The sequence below is a fragment of the Callithrix jacchus genome, chromosome 6, assembly GCF_049354715.1.
Source record: "Callithrix jacchus isolate 240 chromosome 6, calJac240_pri, whole genome shotgun sequence".
NCBI classification, from domain to species: Eukaryota; Metazoa; Chordata; class Mammalia; order Primates; family Cebidae; genus Callithrix; species Callithrix jacchus.
This window is the reverse complement of record NC_133507.1, coordinates 8,516,011-8,540,220: the sequence shown is the minus strand read 5'-3', so window position 1 is coordinate 8,540,220 and position 24,210 is coordinate 8,516,011. Positions and strand designations below refer to the sequence as shown.

The 24,210-nt window shown below is 48.6% G+C and overlaps 1 protein-coding gene across 4 annotated transcripts in view; it reads right to left on the bottom strand.

Moving 5' to 3' along the window:
- The window catches only part of PCSK6 (proprotein convertase subtilisin/kexin type 6), a 193,647-nt gene that overhangs the window by 136,337 nt on the left and 33,100 nt on the right, over positions 1-24,210 (bottom strand). For 2 of the 4 annotated variants that reach the window (XM_035303684.3, XM_078375965.1), the window contains exons 1-2: positions 16,998-17,209; positions 8,959-9,063 (exon numbers count right to left, since the gene is read on the bottom strand). In XM_035303684.3, the coding sequence (XP_035159575.2) occupies positions 8,959-9,063; positions 16,998-17,087 (195 nt within the window). In that variant the 5' untranslated portion in view covers positions 17,088-17,209. Of the gene's footprint in view, positions 1-8,958; positions 9,064-16,997; positions 17,210-24,210 lie in introns of those variants that run through there. The other 2 variants (XM_035303681.3, XM_035303682.3) reach the window with 1 other exon arrangement.

The window sequence follows — 24,210 nt, the reverse complement described above, 5'->3', positions numbered from 1 at the left end:
AGAAAACAGACCTGTTACTCTCTCTGTGTGGGAGGAGGGCACCCTGCCTGGGCCTCCACCTCCAAACCGTAAAGTGGGGGGCTGGGACTGGGCCCTCTCTGAGAGCTTCTGCACTCAAGTCTGCGATGCGTAGATCTTGGTTCCCATCAACTTTGACTGCTCTGTGGACCTTCCTGGGCCAACATCCAACCAACCAAAGAGCTGAGTGGTGAATTAAACAAAGCAACTTCCCACTCCCTGGTAAGTGCCTGTCACTGTATAATGTGCAACATGGCCCTCCTCTTACGGACAGGCAAGGATGAACGCGCCACGCTGGGGCCCTCTTGCCCTGGATCCCACAGCCCCTCAAGGAGTGGAAGGCTAGGCTCCCTAGGAACCCTAGAACCGTATGCAAAGTGGTGCCGGCATGAGCATGGTTTCTTTTTTCCTCTGGAGAGCGAGAGGGCCCACAACTTTCATCAGCATTTCAAAGGGGCCTGTGATCCCCCCCAAATCCCCCAAATGGCTAAAAACCAAGCTAGACTGACAGAGGCAGAAAGCAGAGCAAAGTTTTTCCTGAGTGAGGGATTGGTATTGCGCTGTCATCTTCAGGAGGGGAAGGGGACCATCGCCACAAATGAGATCTGATTAAACAGTTTCGTGAGAGCCCATCACAGTAAGATGCCCAGGGCCACCTGTGGCGCTGCACTGGCTCACCTTGGGGTGGGGCCTGGGAATGCCAGGCTGCCATGGCAACTGCACAGCGGGAACCGGTGAGTAGGCCTGGGCAGTAGAGGAGGGGGAGGAGGAACAGAAGAATAAAAGACATTCTAACTCAGCCTAGAAAGCCACCCCACCACCACCTCCTGTGCCATCCAGGCAGCTGCCAGCCCAGCTTCTTCCCCACTTCCTCACCGGCAACCATAACTGTAACAGGGTAGAGACCATTTCTTTTTTCTTTTTTTTCTTTCTTTCTTTCTTTTTTTTTTTTTTGAGATGGAGTCTCGCTCTGTTGCCCAGGCTGGAGATCTCAGCTCACTGCAACCTCCACCTCCTGGGTCCAAGCGATTCTCCTGCTTCAGCCTCCAGAGTAGCTGGGACTACAGGCACCCACCACCACACCAGACTAATTTTTGTATTTTTAGTAGAGATGGGGTTTCACCATATTGGCCAGGCTGGTCTTGAACTCCTAACCTTGTGATCTACCTGCCTCGGCCTCCCAAAGTGCTGGGATTTTAGGCATGAGCCACTGCGCCTGGCCACTATTTCTTGAATTCTTTCCATCAGAGTTGAACTAAGGGTGCTAGAAGACCCGGGCTTAACAGTCATGAGAGAGGGAAGTCCTCACTCTGCTGATGGCCTGGGCAGTCAAGGAGTGAAAGCTCACTCCTTTCACTCATGGGACAATGGGTGTGAAAGCTCTTTGGGAATGTAAAGCTATTCATTTATAAGTTCTTTTTTTTGCTGAAAGGGGACAGAAGGTGCCCTCTTCCTACTGCCTGTCACCCACCTCTGCTACTGACAAAACAGGCAGCCAGAGCCTAGCTTCACCTATTGTTAGGGGCTGACCTGTGAACCCCTACATTCTTATGCTGAGATCTTAACCCCTGGTAGCTCAGAATGTGACTGTAATGGGAGATAAGAACTCTAAAGAGGTAATTACATTAATATGAGGTCATATTCCATTGGTGGTTTTTTTTTTTGAGATGGAGTCTTGCTCTGTTGCCCAGGCTGGAGTGCAGTGGCACGATCTTGGCTCACTGCAACCTCCACCTCCCGGGTTCAAGCATTTCTCCTGTGCACTCAATAGTCTATGACGCTTAGATCTCAATTCCCGTCAACCAGTGTCCTATGAGAAGAGGAGATGAGGACGGAGACACTCACAGAGAGGAACAGCCACGTGAGGATGCAGCAGGAGTCAGCTACGTGCGAGAGACCTCAGAAGAAAGCAGCCCGGCCAGTGCTGTAATCTCAGTCTTCCGACCGTGCTAACCGTGAGACAATACATTTCCGTGCTTGAAGCCCCCAAGCCTGTGGGACTCTGATATAACCGCCCCGGCAGAGACTAACAATCTATGGAGTCCGACGCTGCCCAACGCGTCTCCTCTCCAGGCACCGTCAGTACCTCTGTTATTTTAGCTCCTGCAATACAGGATACAGCTTTGTCGATTCAAACCATAAGTAGGGTTTTTCCGTAATTCAGCCAAGGTGGGTCAGAATTTACTTCTGAAGTATTTACATAGAAAGAAGTGGCTTATGTTACGTGTAACTTGCTTATGTGAGCCCAATCAGTAGAACTTGAGATACGCTTCACTAAGCATTGTCTGCTGTTTAATGGGGAGCTGCCGGACTTCTGAGGGAGTAAAAACAAATGATATGCAGCCTTGGCCCTCGAAAACTTCCTATCGCATTGGCAAGAGATGGGCTTGCGCACTTTGAACTCCAAGTTCCTCTCTCCCGATGCATCCGCAGAGCAGGGGCAGGTCGCTGCCCGTCGCCTCTCCTCTGGTCTGGAATACCGAACGCCCTCCCAGGCCTGACGATCCAGGCCCCTCCGGAACCACCTACAACTCCCGTGCCGGCTCTGACTCTGTGCCTGACAGATCCCAAATAAACTGAACTAGTCATCGTTCTCAATACTCTGTGTACCCCTACTCTGGGGGCCTGATCTAGAATACAAACGTGCTAGAAGAGCAGGCCAAGCCTGCAGCCTCTGAGCAGGCTTCCTGGGGGCAGGGATGTCGGAGACCAGAGGGAAAGATGGGGAAGAGAGCGACAGCGGGGGAAGGTGGGGCGCAGGCTGTGCAAAAGCTCTGCAGAGGAAAAAAGAGCGAAAGTTGTCTGAGGGGGACTTCAAAGGCCAGCGGTGGCTCGGATTCAGGGCGCACCAGAGGCCAGGACAAGGAGGGTTTGGGAAGTGGGGATACAGCTTTGTGGCACCATCAGGCATGTATTTCAGAGGATCCCTCAGGAGCGTGGGAGGTGCCTGGAGGGGGCAAGGATACCCACATTCAGCTGCAAGGAGGGCAGTACAGTGGTGCAGGTGAGAAGTGACAGGAACTGGGCCTAGGGCAGGAGACACGGGACATGACAGGGCCAGGCTGTCCAGGAGGTGGAGCAAGTGCAGGGGAGAAGGAGAGGCTGCCGGTTCGGTTCTGCAGTGCAACACGGATGGGTGCTTCCCTCCGAGACAGACTAGGGCCAGAGAGAGTGAGCTGGGTTTGGGACAGGCTGACTTTGAGTTGTCTTTGAGACATCTAAGTGGAAGGTTTGAACGTGCAGGTGAAAGAATAAAACGCTGTCTTTTAAAGTGCAGTTACAAATTCGAACTTTTTTTTTTTGAGACAGAGTCTCGCTCTTGTCACCCAGGCTGGAGTGCAATGGCATGATCTCGGCTCACTGCAACCGCCGCCTGCCGGGTTCAAGCAATTATTCTGCCTCAGCCTCCCAAGTAGCTGGGATTACAGGCGCGTGCTGCCATGCCCAGCTAATTTTTGTACTTTTAGTAGAGACGGGGTTTAACCACGTTGGCCGGGCTGGTCTTGATCTCCTGACCTCAGGTGATCCACCCACCTTGGCCTCCCAAAGTGCTGGGATTATAGGTGTGAGCCACCGCACCTGCCCAAATTCAGACTTTTTACCAATTCCTAGGAGCCATGCCACTAAAACCAGCTGGGTGGTGCTGAAAATGTGAACAGCCAGCTTGTCACTGTCATTTGATCACCCTCATGGGGGAGCAGCCCACCATCCGCACATGGGCAAATCTGCTGGGCCCTGGGCAGCTGCCTGGCCCCGCCCTCAGCCGGTTCATCAACCCCTGAGACCAATGTGGTCACTTACTGTCTATGTGCTCTCGTCAGGAACTTTCTGTTTGTTTGCACTTTGAATTGCTCCAGCACACAAAACTGTCAGATAAAATTCCATCTGTAGTTAATGGAAAGATGTGCTTCAACATTGCATCACTGCTGGAAGGAAACCCGAGCTTTGATTAAACTCTGGGGGCAAAGTCCCATCCTACAAAACAGAGCGCCTTCTCTGGTCCTTGCAGTCACGTTGCAACTTCTGAGCTTTAAAGCACTGAAGCGAAGCATCAAACCGAAGCCTCCTACGGCCCTGGAAGGAGCCACCAAAGCTCCCTCGGAACATCTTTTCCCTTCCATTTCCATCCCCAATCTGGCTGAGATCTGCAGGGAAGGAAAGGGCTGAACCCAAGTCATCACGCTAAAATGTAAGGTCTGGAAGACACAGGCAGCAACGACGAACTATAAGCCAGCTTGGAACATAATCAGAACAAGTAACTTTAAAAAAATCTGTGAGCCCTTTCAGTGATTGGTCGATGCTTCTGTAATATCCACCCTTCTCCAGACTTTTGGCAAAAGAACAAGTTAAAAACAAATGCTCTCAGTTTGCTTAAATGACAGCCCTGGAAACCCAGCAAGCGGTAACCGCACGCTGAGAACACGCAGGCTGCTCCTCCAAGGATCGGACTGAGTAGCAAAGCCATTTGAGCAAAATGGCACTTTCCAAAGTACTTAAAAAGCAAAACCAAGTAAAGGTGATTAAGAATGCATGGAAAATGAGTGTACAATTCTGGTACAGGATCAGTGCAAAGAAGGTACCTAGTAAGTATCTTCTAGCACCTAGTGTCTTCTAGTTCCTAGTAAGTATCTTCTAGTACCTAGTGTCTTCTAGTACCTAGTAAGTATCTTCTAGTACCTAGTGTCTTCTAGTACCTAGTATCTTCTAGTACCTAGTGTCTTCTAGTACCTAGTATCTTCTAGTACCTAGTGTCTTCTAGTACCTAGTATCTTCTAGTACCTAGTGTCTTCTAGTACCTAGTATCTTCTAGTACCTAGTGTCTTCTAGTACCTAGTATCTTCTAGTACCTAGTGTCTTCTAGTACCTAGTATCTTCTAGTACCTAGTGTCTTCTAGTACCTAGTATCTTCTAGTACCTAGTGTCTTCTAGTACCTAGTATCTTCTAGTACCTAGTGTCTTCTAGTACCTAGTAAGTATCTTCTAGTACCTAGTGTCTTCCAGTACCTAGTATCTTCTAGTACCTAGTAAGTATCTTCTAGTACCTAGTATCTTCTAGTACCTAGTACGTATCTTCTAGTACCTAGTGTCTTCTAGTACCTAGTAAGTATCTTCTAGTACCTAGTGCCTTCTAGTACCTAGTAAGTATCTTCTAGTACCAAGTGTCTTCTAGTACCTAGTAAGTATCTTCTAGTACCTAGTGTCTTCCAGTACCTAGTAAGTATCTTCTAGTACCTAGTGTCTTCTAGTACCTAGTAAGTATCTTCTAGTACCTAGTGTCTTCCAGTACCTAGTAAGTATCTTCTAGTACCTAGTATCTTCTAGTACCTAGTGTCTTCTAGTACCTAGTAAGTATCTTCTAGTACCTAGTAAGTATCTTCTAGTACCTAGTGTCTTCTAGTACCTAGTAAGTATCTTCTAGTACCTAGTGTCTTCTAGTACCTAGTAAGTATCTTCTAGTACCTAGTGTCTTCTAGTACCTAGTAAGTATCTTCTAGTACCTAGTGTCTTCCAGTACCTAGTAAGTATCTTCTAGTACCTAGTGTCTTCTAGTACCTAGTAAGTATCTTCTAGTACCTAGTGTCTTCCAGTACCTAGTAAGTATCTTCTAGTACCTAGTATCTTCTAGTACCTAGTGTCTTCTAGTACCTAGTAAGTATCTTCTAGTACCTAGTAAGTATCTTCTAGTACCTAGTGTCTTCTAGTACCTAGTAAGTATCTTCTAGTACCTAGTGTCTTCTAGTACCTAGTAAGTATCTTCTAGTACCTAGTGTCTTCTAGTACCTAGTAAGTATCTTCCTGGTAAGCACACAACTGCTTGACACAGAAAGTCCTGCTGTTGACCCCCGACTTGAGTTTTGTTTTGCTTTAACAAATGTATATTCTATCAGCATTGATGTGACGTGGGGTGGACTGGAAATTCCATCACTTATCAAAGCACTTTTATGTAACAGGGACTGGAGCTAATTAACATGGAATACCATCTGCATTTGATTGAACTTTATCCAGATAAGCCCATAACATTCATTTCCAGTTTGGTCATTTGAACACAATGGCGGCCTCACATTCCGAAGTCTCTGAATAATATTAAATCATCTTTTCCTTTGTTAATAATATTAATTACACAACTCTCCAGATGTTAAGGTATCAGAAAAATGCTTTGTCAATGTAGGGAAATGTTCTGATGCACTGCAATGAAAGATGACACTAAATACTTACATGAAACAGCTAATTTCACCAAATACTTAGTTGTAATGACTGGGCAGAGTAAATATTAGTCAGACTGACAGCTAATTGATTTGGTTTGCATTAAAGCTAGATGAATTTAAACGGAGGTATTTCAGTTGTGATTCTGAATTCATCATTGGTTCAGATGTCTGTGTGCCTTCCCTGGGGCTAACGATTCAGTTAGAACTGGGAGACACCATCAGCCAATCCTGAAGGTTCCAGGAAGGCCTGGGATGCCTAGGCTGTTTACCCTTCCTCCTTTTTTCTTTACTGGCAAGATGATTGATAGTAGCTTTGCCAGAAGCTTATTAAGAAGCTCGTGAAAAGGAGATTTTTATTCGAAAAAATGTAACTGCTATGGTAGCCTTTGCCTACGAAGTCTCCATCCTTCCTTCTGCTGGGGTCAAGCGGCGGCTAATGCCTGGGCATGCTTGGCCCTCAGACCCAACTGAATATGGGACCCTGAACACACCTAAAATGTGTCAGTCAGGCAGCTCAGGTGCTGCTCAGGGTACAGGGGCCCTCAAGGCTCCCCCCCACCCCAGAGTCTGTCTCTGCTGCCTCGGTGTGCCTTGCTCACCATGGGTCTCCCACACCCCACTTTGCAGGGGACTCAGTAGCACAGAGACCTGCTGGGCAGCTCTGCAACCCTCAGGCACAGGGTCTGGCACTCAGCAGGTGCGCACCATTAATATTTTTTGAAGGAAGGGATGAGCAGTCGACCTAAGCACCTTTAAAAGCTTTAAAACACAGTCACCAAAAACAGAGGATGTAGTCAAAACACAGATTAAGGCTCCTATTTTGACTCTGCCTTAGTTCTAACAATTAAGAATCTGCCTTATTTATTCTGGGAAGGCCCCATGGAAAGAAGACCAAGAAATCCACAGTGCCTGTCTCTTCTCAGAGCATGCTAAGAGGGGGCTTCCTGCATGCAAACAGCTTGCTTTCATTGTGACTATCCGCGTGGTAGCAATTCAACAATTCAAAGGACTTCGGCTGAAGAGCGAGGATGTTTCTTGACAAGACGGACCGATTACTTGCTTAAAGTGGAAGTGTGGAGGGCTGCTGCATCGACCTCTTTCCTCGCTTAGAATTTTCTCCAAGATGATAGATGATGGTCTCTCGCCCTCACAGAACGCACGCCTTCTCCTCCAGGACCAGCCTGTGCACGCTGTACAGAGGCCCCTGCTGCTCAGTTTTCTGCTGATCCACACTTCCACAAGTGCCCCACTCTTTGGGAATGAGCAACTACAATCTGGCTCTCTTCCTAGAGGATTAAATATACTGGCCCCTTTGAAAAACATTCCTTCATGTTCCATGGTGTAAGCACAAGTAGACATAATCTCAGCCCCACGCGATGGGGTGAGATGGTGGATGTCAAGTACCCAAATGCACAGTCATCCCTTACTACACACTTAACTCCTTCCCTTGCTATGAAGGAATAATAAAATGAGCACAGTGTTTTATATCCATCTCATTCGACTTATCCATACCTGTCTATCCATCCATCCATCCATCCATCCATCCATCCATCCATCCATCCGCCTATACAACAAATCCAGAAATATATTCAAGACAAGTCTGCCTTTTCATAGCCCAGGTCCATGAGTGAGCTCCATGGGGACCACTTCCTCATGTGCTTCACATCAAAACCCCCAGAAAGCGATGCCCCAGGGAAGAATAAGTCAGGTACAGAGCCCAGGGATAACGCGTCTCCCCAAACAATTCCTGCCCTGATTGTCACTGAAGTAGGTGGCTTGGGGCAACACCAACAACCCATTTTTCCATAAAAACGTTACTCTAAATATTTCCTGGAAATGCCGAAATAGTTTTGTGCATGAGCTAGGGAGCCCAAACAAACATCTAGCACATACGTTAACTTTTAAGAGAAGATGACTTCTGTGACCTAAAACTGTGACCTCCGTTCCTTGTTGGGGCTGCCACCGTTTCTCATGTGAATTTCATTTCCTTCTCAACACTCATCGCCCTGTGACATAGGACCGATTTTTCCATTTCCTGCTTCGTTTTCTGTCAGCCCCACTGCCAGCTCCACTGGTCCTGCTGTGGACACAGCCAGCCACGTGGCAGGTATCCCCAAAATACCTGCCGAATGAACGAGCTCATTCCGAGGAACTCAGTCGGCAATCTTAAATTTTTAATCTTGACAAGTATCTGTTGATTGATATTTGCCAACTATTAATTTCAAGTCTATGCAGAAAGGATGTATAATCAACCACCCAGTAGGTATAGATTATATTACAATGTAAAACGTTAGCCTCTTTTCAAATTACATTTGTTCTAATACCGAAGATCCATGAATCTTTAAGGAAAAAAGTCACACTTACTGCCTCAGTTTTCAAATTCATAGTAACCATCAATATACGTGGTATGACAACCACAAAAATATCCATCTGCCTGATCTCTAATTTCACTATGAAAATGCTGGGTTGATTGCCTAGAGTTTTTTTTTATGGGTAAGCTTCATATGTATATCTCCTGGAATTATTGTATTTTCTTGATTTTAAAAGGCTGAGAGAGCTTCACTTACATGATTTAGTTCAGATGTCTGATATGTAGCTACATGAGTCTTGTATCGAAAGTGAATGTGGAAAACTCATGTCTATCCAGCATCACATTAAAACACAGACTCCACCATTTTTAGGACCACAGACCCAAACCCTCCATCCCTTAGGAAAGTATCCTGACCCTCTGTACCTGGGGGTCCATTCTGAGGAAGGTGTGAGGGCCTCTGCTACTCAAGGTCGATCTTTTAAACGTTTTGCTGTGATAAAAATGATAGTAATCTTCCAGGTTTCCAATCTGCAAGACAAGAAGCAGAATACCATCCATTATAGTCCCAGGAACAGCTTTGAAAATCTTCCATCGCACAAGAATCTCCCCCTTATCTGAGGGGCTCATTCTCCCAGAGGAAACATATGCTCCCCTGTGCTTCTCATATCTCTGGCATGTAACCACTGTTTATAAACATGAAGGTGGATGTAGACACTCATTTTTAGATAAACAACACTAAGTAATATTTCACATGGAGCCCATACTCCACCACATCTCATGGTAAATCAACATCATTTAAAGTTTGTACTATCATGGCCAAGGTCTTTAGACAAAAATGAATGCTCATTTAGGGTCAAGCATCCCTGAAGTAGCTAAGTTGGTGTCAAGTCAGGTCTACACCAAAACATTCATTTATAAACAAACTCCATCCTCTCTACCCCTCGGGTAAACTGAAATATCGAAGAATGAACACTTGCTCTCAAGTGCAATGGGACAGCCAAAGGAAACACGTGGATCCATCTGCTTGGGGCTTGTGAAAGGGTCAGATGAGAACGTCTAAACCCCCGAGGTGTCCCAATTTTCTGCCAGGGGCAGTTTGTCAGGACAGATTTCAGATTGAGGACTGGATGGAACCAGCAGCAGCCTTGTGACCCAGCCTCTGACCTTCAAGAAGGGCTGGCCCTCACTGAAGCGCCAACTTGCCCATCTGACCCGGCTTGAGCAGGGGGACATTGCTCTCAGAAGCCCGCTTCTTGGCCGTAGAGAAGTGCTAGTTGATCACCATCCTCCAAAAGGGCTTTTAAAATAAAGATGGGGCCGGGTGTGGTGGCTCACACCTGTAATCCCAGAACTTTGGGGGGCTGAGGTGGGTGGATCACGAGGTCGAGAGATTGAGACCATCCTGGTCAACATGGTGAAACCCCGTCTCTACTAAAAATACAAAAAAATTAGTTGGGCATGGTGGTGCATGCCTGTAATCCCAGCTACTCAGGAGGCTGAGGCAGGAGAATTGCCTGAAGCCAGGAGGCGGAGGTTGCGGTGAGCCGAGATCGCGCCATTGCACTCCAGCCTGGGTAACAAGAGTGAAACTCCATCTCAAAATAAATAAATTAAATAAATAAAAAAATAAGGATGGGCTGAATATCATATAGACACTCAGGTTGATCTTCTCAGGCTAAACCATCCTGGTTTCTTTTCCAGCTCAATTAAAGGGTAAATTTAAGACTAATGGTCCTCTACAGCAGTTCTATATGATGATTACAAACATGAGTTCTGAGTCAGATAAATTGGCCTGGACTCTCTCTACCCCTCCACCAAGATCAGCCATGCAACCTTGGGCAAGAATATTTGACATGTGGGAATCTCAATTCCTTATGTGTAAAATGGGGATGAACCTACTTACCGCTAAAAGCTAAGTAGGACGAAAGTCTACCCAACTCACAAATCCTCGGCTGTCCCCACCTTAATCACAGCCATTTAGTCTGCTATGGTCTGACCTCAATAGAGTTGACTGGCCCAGGTGGAGACCTGGAGGGACCTGGATGCGGTGAATGGCCATTTTCAAATCTTTGCACAAGAAGACAAGGAAGGAGTCCGAGAGAGAGAGCCTCCCAGCCCCTTTACCACCCTGCAGTTTTCCTTTCCGGCAATCCTGGCAGCCTGGCTGCCTTTTGTTCTTGGTTTAGGAGACATCACTTTGTCCTTGAAATAAGGAGCTGCCTTTTCTTCTTTAGCTTGCTCCAGTGTGTTCCTGTTGCTTACAACCACAGAACATCAAATACTAAGACAGTCATGAGGAATAAACCTAGTTCCGTGCCTAGAACCTAGTGGTCACTCAACAAACGGTGGTGGTCCTGGGAGCTGGGATTCTCTCTCTGGCACCTCCATTCCCCTCTCTGGGTCTGGGATGCTTCCGATTTTGGCCAAATCTAGGTCTCCTGCTGGCTGGCCAGGGCTTATCCTCTCTGTTTCCGTATGAGACGAATAACCACCACCCTGAAAGGATTGCTCCAAGACTTGAATGAGATATTCGTGTGTGGAAGAGCCAGCAGAGACCCAGCAGGTAGGTAGTTAGTGCTCAATACACAGTTTTCTGCAATTCTGATTCTCAGTTTATTTTCTACCTCAAGACATTTTTCTGCCATCACAAACCTCACTATTTCTGCCCTATTTTGCTCACAAGCACTTTTATTTTTTGTCCTACAGATAAGTCACCTTGCTCACTTCTTCAACGAAGTTAATTGCCACACATGTGTCAAAAGGTTCCTCCTCACCCACACTAGAGCCATTACTCAGCAGCAGAGGTGATCGTGGAGCCTCAACTTCCAGCAGTGTTTCATCAACATGTTTGCTTATCAGCTGCCACCACCCCTGGGAGATGTTATGTAACTTTTGGTCTTTTAACTCTGGTCATTCAAGTCAGTTCCCAGTCAAGGACATGGAGAAACTAAGAGCTGAATAAAACTTGCTGGCAAAGAAACAGACGAACTGCGCAACGGCTGACCCTTCACAGGCCCACGTTGGGGTGGCCCTGGAAGCCATTCGGGGCAGCACCGGGCCTTTGAACAGCTGAGCCAGGCTTGGGGCAGCCACCTTTCCCCTCGAAGACCAGTCCCCAAGACATCCAGTCCCCTGCCCCTGGGCCACCATGACTGTCCTTTGCAAAGGCCCCAGGGTCTGGGCTGACGTGAACTGTTCTCCACGAGCGATCCAGGAAAGGCTCGGTCCCCAGAATGCTGACCAGGCCAACCTCTGAAGGCAGCAGTGGCCAGAACGCCATCTGTTTGGACACTTACATCCTGCCTAGCATGAGGGTTGAGGGGCTGGGGAGGGCCACTCCCACTGCAGGGGAGAAGGGGACACCGGCCAGCACTGCCCTTGCAAAGCCAGCTGCAGAAGAAGCTGGAATCACACATTTTTCCTTTGTGACCGGCTTATGTCATTCAAGTTTCATAATGTCTCCAAGTTTCATCAGTGTATAGCATGTGTCAGAATTTCCTTCCTTTTCAGGGCTGACTAATCTCCCATTATCTGCATACCTCACATTTTGTTTATTCATTCATCTGTTGACGGACACTTGGATTACTCCCACTCCTTGGCTATCGCGAATAATGCTGCTGTGTACAAATATTTGCTCGTGTCCCTGCTTTCATTATTTTGGGTACATACCCACCTACTGTTTTTCAATAAACTTTCTTGGAACGCAGCCACGTCCCCCCTTCCCTGCTGCCCATGGCTGCCTTCCTACTACAATGGCAGAGAGGACTAGTTGCCACAGAGACCCCAGGGCACACAAGTGTAAAATATTTCACATGTGAACTTTGAACAAGAAAAAGGTTGCCGGCCTGTACAGCATTTGATGTACAGCATTTGCTGCTGAGGGTATCTGGGAGTTCACCGAAGTCTCTGATGTTAAGCACGGGTTCTCTAAGGTGGGCAGTGGCGGTCCACACTCTGAGTAACTCTGCTGATAAACACAGGTACGCTACAAGCATCTCACTGAGTCACTGAGCTGTGCTTTCCCCACAAACCTCCTTGTCAGATGCTCCAAGAGGCCTTGTCCCTCTGTCTGACTCATGTGGTCCTGCCCTCTGCCCTCCCCCTGCGACATCAGGCATCAGGTCAGGAGTGTGAAGTTTTCATCATGGGCGAAACCAGTGAGAAAATTAAGGGTGACACAGCAGGAGGCAGGGCAGCTGCCCAGACACACAGGCCCAGTGAAAGCCATTGCCGTCTGTCCTCCTCCCCACGTACCTAAGCCCTTCTGGGGTTCTCACCTGACCCAACACAGCAGGGGCCACCCCAAGTGCGAGGAGGCTGCCCCTCCTCAATAAGGGAGGCTGTTCCTTCACATCTCTGGGTGCCTTCATGGGGAAGGGAAACAGGACGCCAGGCTGTGAGACCCCCAGGCTCGCACACGGTCACCTGTGGGGATGTGGCCACTGGTCTGGTTCAACTTAAGGGACACCTGGCTGCCCTTTGGCCCTGACTCACAGATTGGGGTGTGAGGAGGACCCACAGAGATGTCCCCATTTCACAGATGGGTAGATTGAGGCCCAGGGAAGTTAAGATTATATCACACTATGGGGCTCCCAGTTCCTAAACCAGCAGTCTCCCCCTTCTGCCCACAGATAAGCAGGTGACAACATTTGATACCAAATGACATACTGATAAACAAGTCAAGTTTAAGATGACTGTCACACTCTTAGGGGGGCGGCCTAAAGGCAACACTGCAGGTGCTCTTCCAGAGAAAGCGAGGTTCCTTTTTTATCTGGCATTTGCCCTGATGGCAGGTGTTCTTCCCTGCTCAGCAGCCTGGACATCCTGGGTGGCTGCTGCTTGGCTGTGGCGTTGGACAGTGTCCACAGCAGGTGCTGGCTCTGCTCCTGTGCTCACAGCTCACTGACTGTGTGCACCGCTCCTCCAGCCGGCCTTGGACAGACTCCCTGCCTTTATATAACATCAGGAGTGGTGCTTCCGCAGATTGCTGCTATTGGAGGGCTCTGGCAGCCTCCTCCTCCTCCCTCGGTTACAGAAGAGAGGCACTGCCTCCACCATCCCAGGCTGCCTCCCAGTCCTGCTCAGCCCCGTGTGCTGCCCCGACCTCCATCTGCTCTTCAATGAATCTGACTGCCCGTCTGTAAGGCATTGTTTTTTGACTGTCATAACATGAAATTTAAATATGTTCTTGTTGTCTTTCGTGCCCATGGTATTTTCACAATGCACTAATTAGAGCCCGCCTCATGCACCATTTAAGAAAATAAACAAACCTTTCCCCTCCTGCTTCCTCTCCCCTTCTCTAAAAAAAAAGAAAAAAAAGAAAATAAACAATTTTCAGAATACAGAATGCTCCCGTCTCTTTACTCAACATTGATAGGCGATTTTATGCATTACTTGTTAAAAGCTTTTCTACCTCAACTGAAACATCATTAAAAACCTTGCTAAATGTTCTTGACCAGAAAACTGGAGGAAACGAGATCAAAGAACATACAGTGAAAAGAATTTAATGAAGTATAATTCTCTTTAACAAGATGCTCTGACATTTAAAAAATCTAGGTAATATGTGCACATGATAAAAACTATGGAAGGTACGAAAGGGTATGAAGGGTACGGAGTTAGCAGGGAACAGCAACGCCCACTCCTCCATTCCCCAGGGTTCCTCACTATTACTGAGTGCTCCCGGCTGATCACAACAGCAGCTGACACTTGCTGGGCACACGCCCCGTTCCAAGCAGCAAGCTCAGAGTTCAGATGAATTAGTAAGTTTGATTCCCATCACAACTGTAGAGGGTAGATGTTATGACTGTCCTCATCCTGAAGATAGGGAAACTGAGGCACAGAGCAGTGAAATTGTTCAAGGTTCATTTAGTCAACAGCACAGTCAGGATTCTTCACCGTGGAACCCTCTGCCTCTCGGCACGGTTAAGACTGTCAGTTACCACACGGGATTCCAGGGACCTTGGTCCTCGTTCTTAGCAGCAGGTTCTTTCCCAGAGAGTCAGTAACCTCAAGATGTGTGCACTTTCCTTCACTCCAATAAGGAAATCATGGGAGATCTATATTATGTTTCATGTATGTATTATCCCATTATGTCATATATGAGTGGGTGTGCATACGTGTGGATGTATAGGATGTGTGAGTGTTGTACGTACACATGCACACATGTATTCAGGTATGTGTGTGTGTGTGTGTGTTTTTTTATATACAGATGCATACATATGTATACAGTCACGCCTTGGCATCCGTGGGGGACGGGTTCCAGGCTACCCTGCAGATACCAAAATCCACAGATGCTCAAATCCCTGATATAAAAATGGTATCACATTTGCATACAACCTACACACATCCTCCACTAGTTTAAATCATCTCTGGATTACTTACAATACCTAATACAATGTAAATGTTATGGAAATAGTTGTTATACTATATTGTTTAGGGAAAAATGACAAGAAAACTGTTTATACATGCACCATGCATTTTTTTTCATGTTTTTGATCTCAGGTTGGTTGAATATATAGATGTGGAACCCGAGGATAAAGACAGCCACCTGCATATGTATTCAGGTTGTGTGTGTGTGTGTGTGTGTGTGCGTGCGTGCATTTGTGTATCTGTGTATATACATATCCAGGTGTGTGTGTTTATATAAGGTTCCTAAATAAATGGCTCTGAAACATACCAGGCGAGTCCTTGGTTTTCCCACAGTTCTCACATCCAAGTGAGCCTCCTGGGGCCACTGCCAGGCTGCCCTAACTCAGAACCCCTGAGTCTCTGGCTCTCTACTTGCTACACGTCAGATTCACCTAAGCAGCTTAAGCCACCCCACGTGGGCCGGGGCTGGGCCCCAGATGAAGTTCTGGTTCCAGAGGTATGAATGACCACTGGGCAGGTGAGTTCTAAACCCCTCCCCGGGAGAAGCCGAGTTGTATCCAGGAACTGTGTCAAATACCAAGAGCACAGGCCCAGAAGGCTGTTTCTCCATTTCCTGCCAGTCCAACCCAGGTCCCTCCAGCCTCAGGTCAGCATCATCTCCTCTGGGGAGCCCCTCCCATCCAAGCGGGTCCCAAGCACACTGCCCTGTAATGGCTGTCCTCCAGCGTCTGGGCTGGATCCATACCATCTTTTTCTAAGTCAGCACACAACTTCCGCCACACCAGAGCAGCATCGACACTGCCATGCACCCTCACCACCCTGCACCCCAAACCTTTCCTCCTGAAGCGCTCCTTGTCTTGATAAAAGCCACCATCAAACCTTCCCAAAGGCAACTCTTACATGGTTCCCAGACCCACTCCCTGACCATCGCCCCGGCCCTAGTGCAGGAAGCCCCATCTTTCTGCCCGGACCCAGGAAGGCCTCTTAGTCTCTCCCTATGGCTGCACTAACATTCGCACCCTGACTCCTCCTTGTCTCAGAGGGTACACGTCCCCCTACAGCCACAGGCCCGGCCCCTGCCTGAACTGCCCTCTGTCGTGCAATGTAAAGGGCCCTGCCCTCACTCCCCATTCATATCCCTGTGCTTGCTCAAGTCCCTCACACCCACAAGACTAACTCCTACTCTGCTTTTAACCATCACCTCAGCTGTCACTGCCTCCAGGAAGCCCTCCCAGACCTGTCTGCCCAGACACGGCTATCACACCCTTCCTCCTCCCTCCCTCCACCATAAACTCTCAAGGGCAGGCGCTACGTTGTCTGTCAATCCTCAGGGCCTGGCTGTGTCTGGAACACAGAGAAAGCACGAAATCTGCCTAGTGAAACGAACAGACTGAAACAAACAAATGAAATGACACCGGGAGGATACACAGGTCTCCCCTATCCCACCTGTGTCCAGCTGTCCAGTGAGGCCCCACATCCAGAGGCGGGGTGAGCGTGCCCCCAGTGCCTCCTGGCTCAGGCGCCGCTGTCCTGCCTTTGAACTCTCACTCAGTCCCTGTCCCAGGACAGTCCTGAGGCTGGGAGGAGGCTATGGAGCCAGACAGACCACTTGCTGGCTGTATGGTCTAGGCAAGACCCCACCAGCCTCTCTGGCCTGAGGACTTGAGGCAGGCAAATCCTAGCCAGTCGCTCACTTCAACTGGCCAGTGTCCTTCATTCATAGCACGCACTAGCCATGAGAATAGCCCTCGAGCACAGGTGTGGACGAGCAGAAGCTGCTTTCAGGGCCACACAAAGGAGGGGTAGGAACCAGCTCGAGGGGAGAGGCCTGGCATGGGGTTTACGGGAAGGACCTTCCCCATTATGTGTTTTCTTTAAATGGGAGTGTAGTCGGCTTCAGACAAGATCTCGGTGGGTGCTGCCAGCTGGGGTCCACTCTGCTAGAAAAGACTGTGTTTGTTGAAGATCCTGAGGAAGGGAGGAGGAGAGCCCAGTCTACCTAATCATGTTTCATTTGCAGAAAGTCACTGAGAAGCACGCCGAATCTCCCCCAAATGACATCAGATAGTTCCAAAGGTCCACCGCCCACTCACCTCTCCGATGGACGTGACTGCAAACACAGGTGCAGTTCGCAGCCCTCGAGCAGGCTGCGTTGCTGGTGGGGGAGGGTTGGCTAAGTGCATACTTTGGTCAGTCTGCAAAAACGCCACCCTACCTCCCCAGGCCAGCCCAGCCAAACCCTGCAGCACGGGAACAGCTGATAAGCAGCCACAGAATGCCTCAATTCAAGGTCTCAGCGGTGAATGGGCTGTAGATGAGACTTTGCAAACCAAAAAAAGAAACTGTACGTTATCACTCCCAAAGCCTGCCCTTCCCGTCCGCCCCGCAGCTGCGTGTGCCTGCTCTCGGGGCCGCTGTCTGTCTTCAGGGCTGGCATCTGCCGTGGGCCTTGGCTTTCTGGGAAGGGTCCATGTCTAAAAGTCATGGTTGTCTGAGTTCAGTTATATAATGTTATGGATCCCAGTTGGTTTGCTCAAGAAAAACACAACTAATTAGACCCTATAAAAACCTACACACCAAATTAATTCTGTATTGCTCTAGTGACTTCCGCCTGAAAAGATGTTATAAATATAGATGACCACTGGACCTATATTTAGCCAGCACTGGGTTACCTGGTATTTATAATTAAGGAAGTCCAGAGAGAGAGAGAGAGAGTGGACGTTTTGTTGTTATTTCTTAAAGCACTTTTTAAGAACTGCTTCCCATTTCAGTCACATATACACATAGCAACATTCTGTTATTGCAATAATTACAATCCTGACCCAAGTTAAGATGCTTGCACAATTTCCCGGTCTCCTAAAATTACTTCCTTCAACACATATCCACCCAAACGGTGCAATTAAGCTGTTCAACATCCTAAAGATGCCTGAGAAATCATTAATTTTTACTTAGCAGACTTCATTCTGCTCTTGCCTTAATTCGCCAAACTAAATGGTCTGGCTTCGGATGAGAACCTTTCATTTCTATACACGGCCTCCGCCTATATTTTTAATGTCTACAAAGAGCCATCTGAAAAATACTACAATCCTTACTTTGAAGATCTCCATTTGAAATCCTTTCCTGGCTAAAGGTTTCTGTAGGGCTCTCTGGAATTAGTTTTACCCGATTCCCAACTCCAACGCCTCTTGAGGATTCATTTTTGTTCTGTTTTGATTTTTAATTGAAAAATAAACTGTAAAGCTCTTCCATTCTGAAGTTATCGAATGGGGCAGAACATGGGACGTGTGGGGTGGGGAGATCTGGGATGATCTGGAACAAGGCACTGCTGGGACTCAGAAGGCGAAGAGGGCGCCCGCACTAGGGGACGTGGAACCGGAGCCCGTGGGAACAGGTTACTCTGGGTGTCAGCGTCCAGGCAGGTGATGAGGGCGCCCACTCAGGGGAAGTACGGACAGAGGACATGGTCCCACCACAGGGGGATGGATGGAATATGTCACTACATTAGGGGCCTCTGCCACTGATGAGAGACCAGTGGTAGTTCCCTGGTGCCCATGGCTGCCCTGAGCAGTTCTGTAGAGACAGCCCTTGTTGATGTGAAGGACTAACTGGGGCACTGGAGCTGACCTCGCCGGGATCACACGTTTCTCTCCACTGGGTCAGACCAGCTTTGCCCTGTGCGTTCCATTTTTCTGTAGGCTTGTGATTGTTTCAAAAAATGTTAAAAGAAATTTTTAATTGCAATAAAACAAGGGAACCTTTCATCCCCTTTCCCAAATAAAGCTTAAAGAATGGATGGTCCAAACTGAAGACAGAGGCTGGTGTGCGTGAAGTCTATGGGTCTTCCTCTAACCTCAGACTGCGGTGACAGACTGCTTCTCAGAGCTGCATGCACCATTCCCTCCTACCACCAAAGCAGGGCCCATGGGACCCAGGAATTCTTTTGTAAAAGAAACAGAAAGAAAATTAGGTATATTTCAAGGGCAGGTGACCTCTGGGGCAGGGAGGCTGTGTAAGGCCGGGCCCTGCCCTTCATGTGACTAGGGTCCACACCTCACCCCCAGGCAGAGCTTGTGCCCCTTCCTCTCCCAACTGCCCTCTGTGCAGCCGATGTGTTAGTGGGGATGGGTTTGAGCCACATATCCCTGCTGCCCACTAACTTCCCTGTGCCATGTTTGGTCTCTCTAGTTGGGTGAGGTAGTCCTGATGCCCACAGATCCTAGCTTGGGACCCCATAGTAGGGAGGAGGTCCTGTGGAGACTCCAGGAAGCCAGAACTGCAAGATCTCCTGAGCGGGTCCGGAGAAGCCAGCATTCAGATCTGACATGCGCTTTCCCAAGTTTTTTTTTTTTTTTTAGACCGAGTCTTGCTCTGTCACCCAGGCTGGAGTGCAGTGGCACGATCTTGGCTCACTGCAACCTCTTCCTCCCGGGTACAGGAGATTCTCCTGTCTCAGCCACCTGGGTAGCTGGGATTACAGGCATGTGCCACCATGCCTGGCTAATTTTTGTATTTTTAGTAGAGATGGGGTTTCACCATGTTGGTCAGGCTGGTCTCGAACTCCTGACCTTGTGTTCCACCCACCTAGGCCTCCCAAAGGACTGAGATCACAAGCGTGAGCCACCACGCCCAGCCTTTCCCAAGTTTTCAATAATGGAACTCATTTGTAAATGTTACCACCACTGTGTAGCCCACCTAAAACATGCCTGCAGGCCTCAGACAGCCTGTCGTGCTGGCAAGTGGGGAGAGAGACATTTGGTTCAGACTTTCCCACCCTGGGGAGGCCCACTGTTTACTTTTTTCTTTCTGAGTATGTGAGAAGCAGGGGGTGCCTCATCCTCAGGAAAGTCTCATCTGGAGAATTCGCCAGGGGAGAGAGGCTCTGGTTCAAATCCAGGTCTGCCCCCACACAGGGCAGCTCTGCTTGTGTCTGTGACCTTGAGCTATGTCTGTGACCTTGAACACCAATGGCTGTGCACAGCACCCCTGGGAAGGCTGCTTACATCATGGGTCAGAGAACAAAGCTACACTGAGCACCCATGGCAGTCGGGGGCACCCATCCGGCTCCTGCCAGCCCCTTTCCTGGGCTCCTCAGAAAGATGGGTCAGTGCTAAGCTGCAGCTCATGGCTATTTAACCAAGGAAGGTCAAGTTGGAGGAGGCTGCAATGTTTTAAAAAAGATTTTTGTCTTTATGAAAAATGTTGGAAATACACCATCACTTGAAAGCAGTTATTCCAAGGGAAATCAAACGGCATTTTAGGAAAATCTTCAAATTTTTCACTTAAAAAAACTATACACCGGCCGGACACAGTGGCTCACGCCTATAATCCCAGCACTTTGGGAGGCCAAGGTGGGTGGCTCACGAGGTCAAGAGATCGAGACCATCCTGGTCAACAAGGTGAAACCCCGTCTCTACTAAAAATACAAAAAATTAGCTGCACATGGTGGCGCGTGCCTGTAATCCCAGTTACTCAGGAGGCTGAGGCAGGAGAATTGCCTGAACCCAGGAGGCGGAGGTTGCGGTGAGCCGAGATCGCGCCATTGCACTCCAGCCTGGGTAACAAGAGCGAAACTCCGTCTCAAAAACAAAAACAAAAAAACAAAAACGATACACCTCCGGAACCTGAAAGAAGTAAAAACAGGATTCTGAACAGATATTTGCATACACATGTTCATAGCAGCATCTTCCACAAAAGCCAAGGGGTGGGAGCAACCCAGCTGTCTGTGCCTGGCTGAGGGATCCACAAAACCTGGTACAGACACACAGTGGAATACGGTTCAGCCTGTAAGAGGGAGGAAACTCTGATGCGTGCTACAACACGGGTGAGCCTTGAGGACACTGTCCTCAGTGAAATGAGCCAGGCGCTAAGGATGAATACAGAACGATTCCCCAGTATGCGGTACCTGGAATGGTCAAATTCATTGAGACAGAAAGTAGAACGTGGTTGCCAGGGGGTATGGGGGAGGGAGGAGTGGGGAGTTGGTATGTAAAGGATACGGAGTTTCAGGCCAGGCGCAGTGGCTCACATCTGTAATTTCAGCACTTTGGGAGGCCAAGACAGGCAGATCACCTGAGGTCAGGAGTTCGAGACCAACCTGGCCAACATGCTGAAACCCCACCACTACTAAAAATACAAAGATAAGCTGGGCGTGGTGTCATGCACCTGTAATGCCAGCTACTCGGGAGGCTGAGGCAGGAGAACCGCCTGAACCTGGGAGGTGGAGGTCGCAGTGAGCCAAGATTGCACCACTACACTCCAGCCTGGCAACAGAGCCAGACTCCATGTCAAAAAATGATAATAAATAAATACAAGGGTATGGAGTTTCAGTCTGGGAAAATGAAAAAGTTCTGGAGATGGACAGTGGTGATGCTTACACGACAGTATGAACAGACTCAATGCCCCGAACTATACAGTTGCAAACAAAGAAGATGATATATTTTCTGTTATGTCTATTACCATAGCAAAAAAGAGAACTCGCCTCTGCATTCTATCCCCACACCTCTCGTGTGTCAGTCAGGATGTTGGGCGTGCCGGCAGCATCTGGAGGCCTGAGATGGAGAAGGTATCGCCAACCCTAAGGCATAGCCAAGCAAGGCAGCACTGCCCAGCTGTGATTATAACAGCTCTCAGCTCCTAGCAAGGCATCCCCTCCTCCGCCCCTCTCTATTGTGTGGTTTCTCTTAAAGGGAGCAAGGCCACAGGAAGGAGGTGGGAATGATCTAAGACAGCCACAGTCACGTGACCTGGACTGACAGTCGTGGATGGTGAGTGTCAGCCACACACCAAGCGAGCTCAGCTTCCTTTTATCCTGGAGCCCATCCCAAGTGATGGCTTTGAAGGCTGGCTGACCAGGTGGCACAGTGACCAAGCTTCTATGGTGACCTCACAACAGCTCACCCTGCTGAGATCGGTGGCTCCCAGCTCATGAAGATACAGAAAACTTTCATCCAGCTGCATCAATGCCCAAACTCAATAACACCAATTAAAAACAGGCATAGAGAAACATGCACTGTCATTCCGCTTCTGTGACTCAACCCCATGCTGGTAATTAAAAATGAAGAAGCTACCGATGAGGCAGCTGTCATGATTTCACCAAAATACAACTGAGGGACACCCTTTCCCAGTTGCAAAGCGTATCTTGGCTTGTAAACTAAAAACAGACTTTGTGCAATTTTCAGACAGCTCTTTAAAAACGGCATTTGGGACTTTTCCTGCAAGCTGTATGTAAGCTAAGAAGTCAGGGAACCAGGTCCCAGCCCGTCTCTGCACCCTTGCTGGCCCCAGTTTCTCCTCTATCAGGGAGGCACTATATTGGCTTTTCTCTCCATCCTGCTTACACTAACGTCTGTGGTGTATGGAATATATGCCAATAAATGATTTCAACAGAACTTTCATATTCAAAGTAAAACTTCAGCAGCACTAATTTACAGATGAGAAGTAACCGCTTGAAAGGAGGGTAGGAGAAGACAGATTGTCCTATTCCAGGGAGGGAAGGACGGATGATCCCCTCCATGGCTGATTCAGTAAGACTGCACATAACAGCATCTTATAAACAGGGACTTGGTGAAGACCCACCCACGGTGACGAGCCTCTGCACCTATCAATAGTAATGCCCACCCCGACTGCAGGGCAGCGCCAGTCATCCCTTCCTCTCCTGTCTGGAACTCATGTCTTATTCTCTCCAGCCACTGCAGGTCCCCAGAGGCAGCTGCTCAAGTCAGGTATTTTAGACATGAGGGACCCCAGGGCCCGAATCCAGGGGAGAGGCCAATAGGAGCGAGTACAACACAGCAAGATGAAGGAGACACCTAGGACCTAGGAAGCCACTCTGCCCACCAGGCTCTCAGAAGGCATAACAAGGAACAGCAATCTGCCAGAGGCACCCCTAGATTAAAACAGGAACCTGCATGCTTAGAGGCTGGAGTCCCAGCAGTGGAGAGAACATCTTCTCTACTTGTCTTTCAAGGCAAGAGGGAGCCAGGGAGAGAAAGGGGGAACACACAAGGTGAGGGTCAAAGGAGGACAAGGAGGTAGCGGTGAAGGGACCCCAGGCATCGCTTTGCCCGACCAAGGACACTCCAGAGGAATTATCGAGATCTCAAGTCAGGCCGGGCACGGCGGCTCACGCCTGTAATCCCAGCACTTTGGGAGGTCAAGCTGGGCAGATTGCCTGAGGTCAGGAGTTTGAGACCAGTCTGGTCAACATGGTGAAACCCGTCTCTACCAAAAATAGGAAAAATTAGCCAGGTGTGGTGGTATATACCTATAATCCCAGCTACTCAGGATGCTGAGGCAGGAGAATCACTCAAACCCAGGAGGTGGAGGTTGCAGTGAACCAAGATGGTGCCACTGCACTCCAGCCCAGGCAACAGACTCCGTCTAAAAAAAAAAAAAAAAGTCAACTCAGCAGTAGAGATCTTGGGTCCTGGAGTCAGGGGCTGCCCAGATCTGAATCCTAGCTCCTCTGTTCTGGTAAAAGGGGTCTCTGAGCAAGTTCCTACATTTTCCTTCGGCTTCCCTTTCCACGCATTGGGACTAGCAGCATTCCCCCTGCCCAAGGTTTCTGAGAGGACACATGAGGCACAGCGCATACAAGATGCTTGGCCTGGCATCCAGGGAACAGCCCCCGCCTCCCAGGGCTCAGAGTGCTCAGCTGACTTTTCTTCATAGTATTTCTTAAAGAAAGAAACAAGGGTGCAGCTCACTTTGTAGGGAAAATGTATTGCAATAAAGTTAGTTGCCATTTGCTCTTTAATTTCAATTCTTAAAAAATACAGAGTCCTTCTTTATCAGTGGTCCCTGTGGGGAAAATAATTCCACCTAGACAGAGCCACAGAAGGCCAGGGTGAACAACACAGGGTGTGTGGCAGGTGGGCGCCAGGGAGCTGTGCTGGGGGACAGTGCCACACACAGGCAGCCATGGCCACCCCCTCCAGGTGTGCAATATCACTCAGGTCTGGCAATCCAGTTTCTTGGAACTAACTTATTTCTTATCCATTTACTTTTACAAACTCTCAAGAAATGAGCCTGCAGTATCTGTCCAATTCCAGACTGAAACACTTTTTAAGCCCAAAACTTCTGATTTTGTAAAATACATTCTGGCCTTACGCCATCTCTGAGGCTCATATCCCATCTGATGTCTGCTCACCCGCTACTAGAGCTGACATCAGGTGCCTCCACTACCCTCACAGACGGCTGCCCATGGTGCATCCCCTCCAGAGGTGGAGCTGGGTCCAGCCATGTTTTAGGTGGCTTGCAACAAGGTGGTCACACACATCCATCCTGCTCTCTCCGAGGGCTCGATGG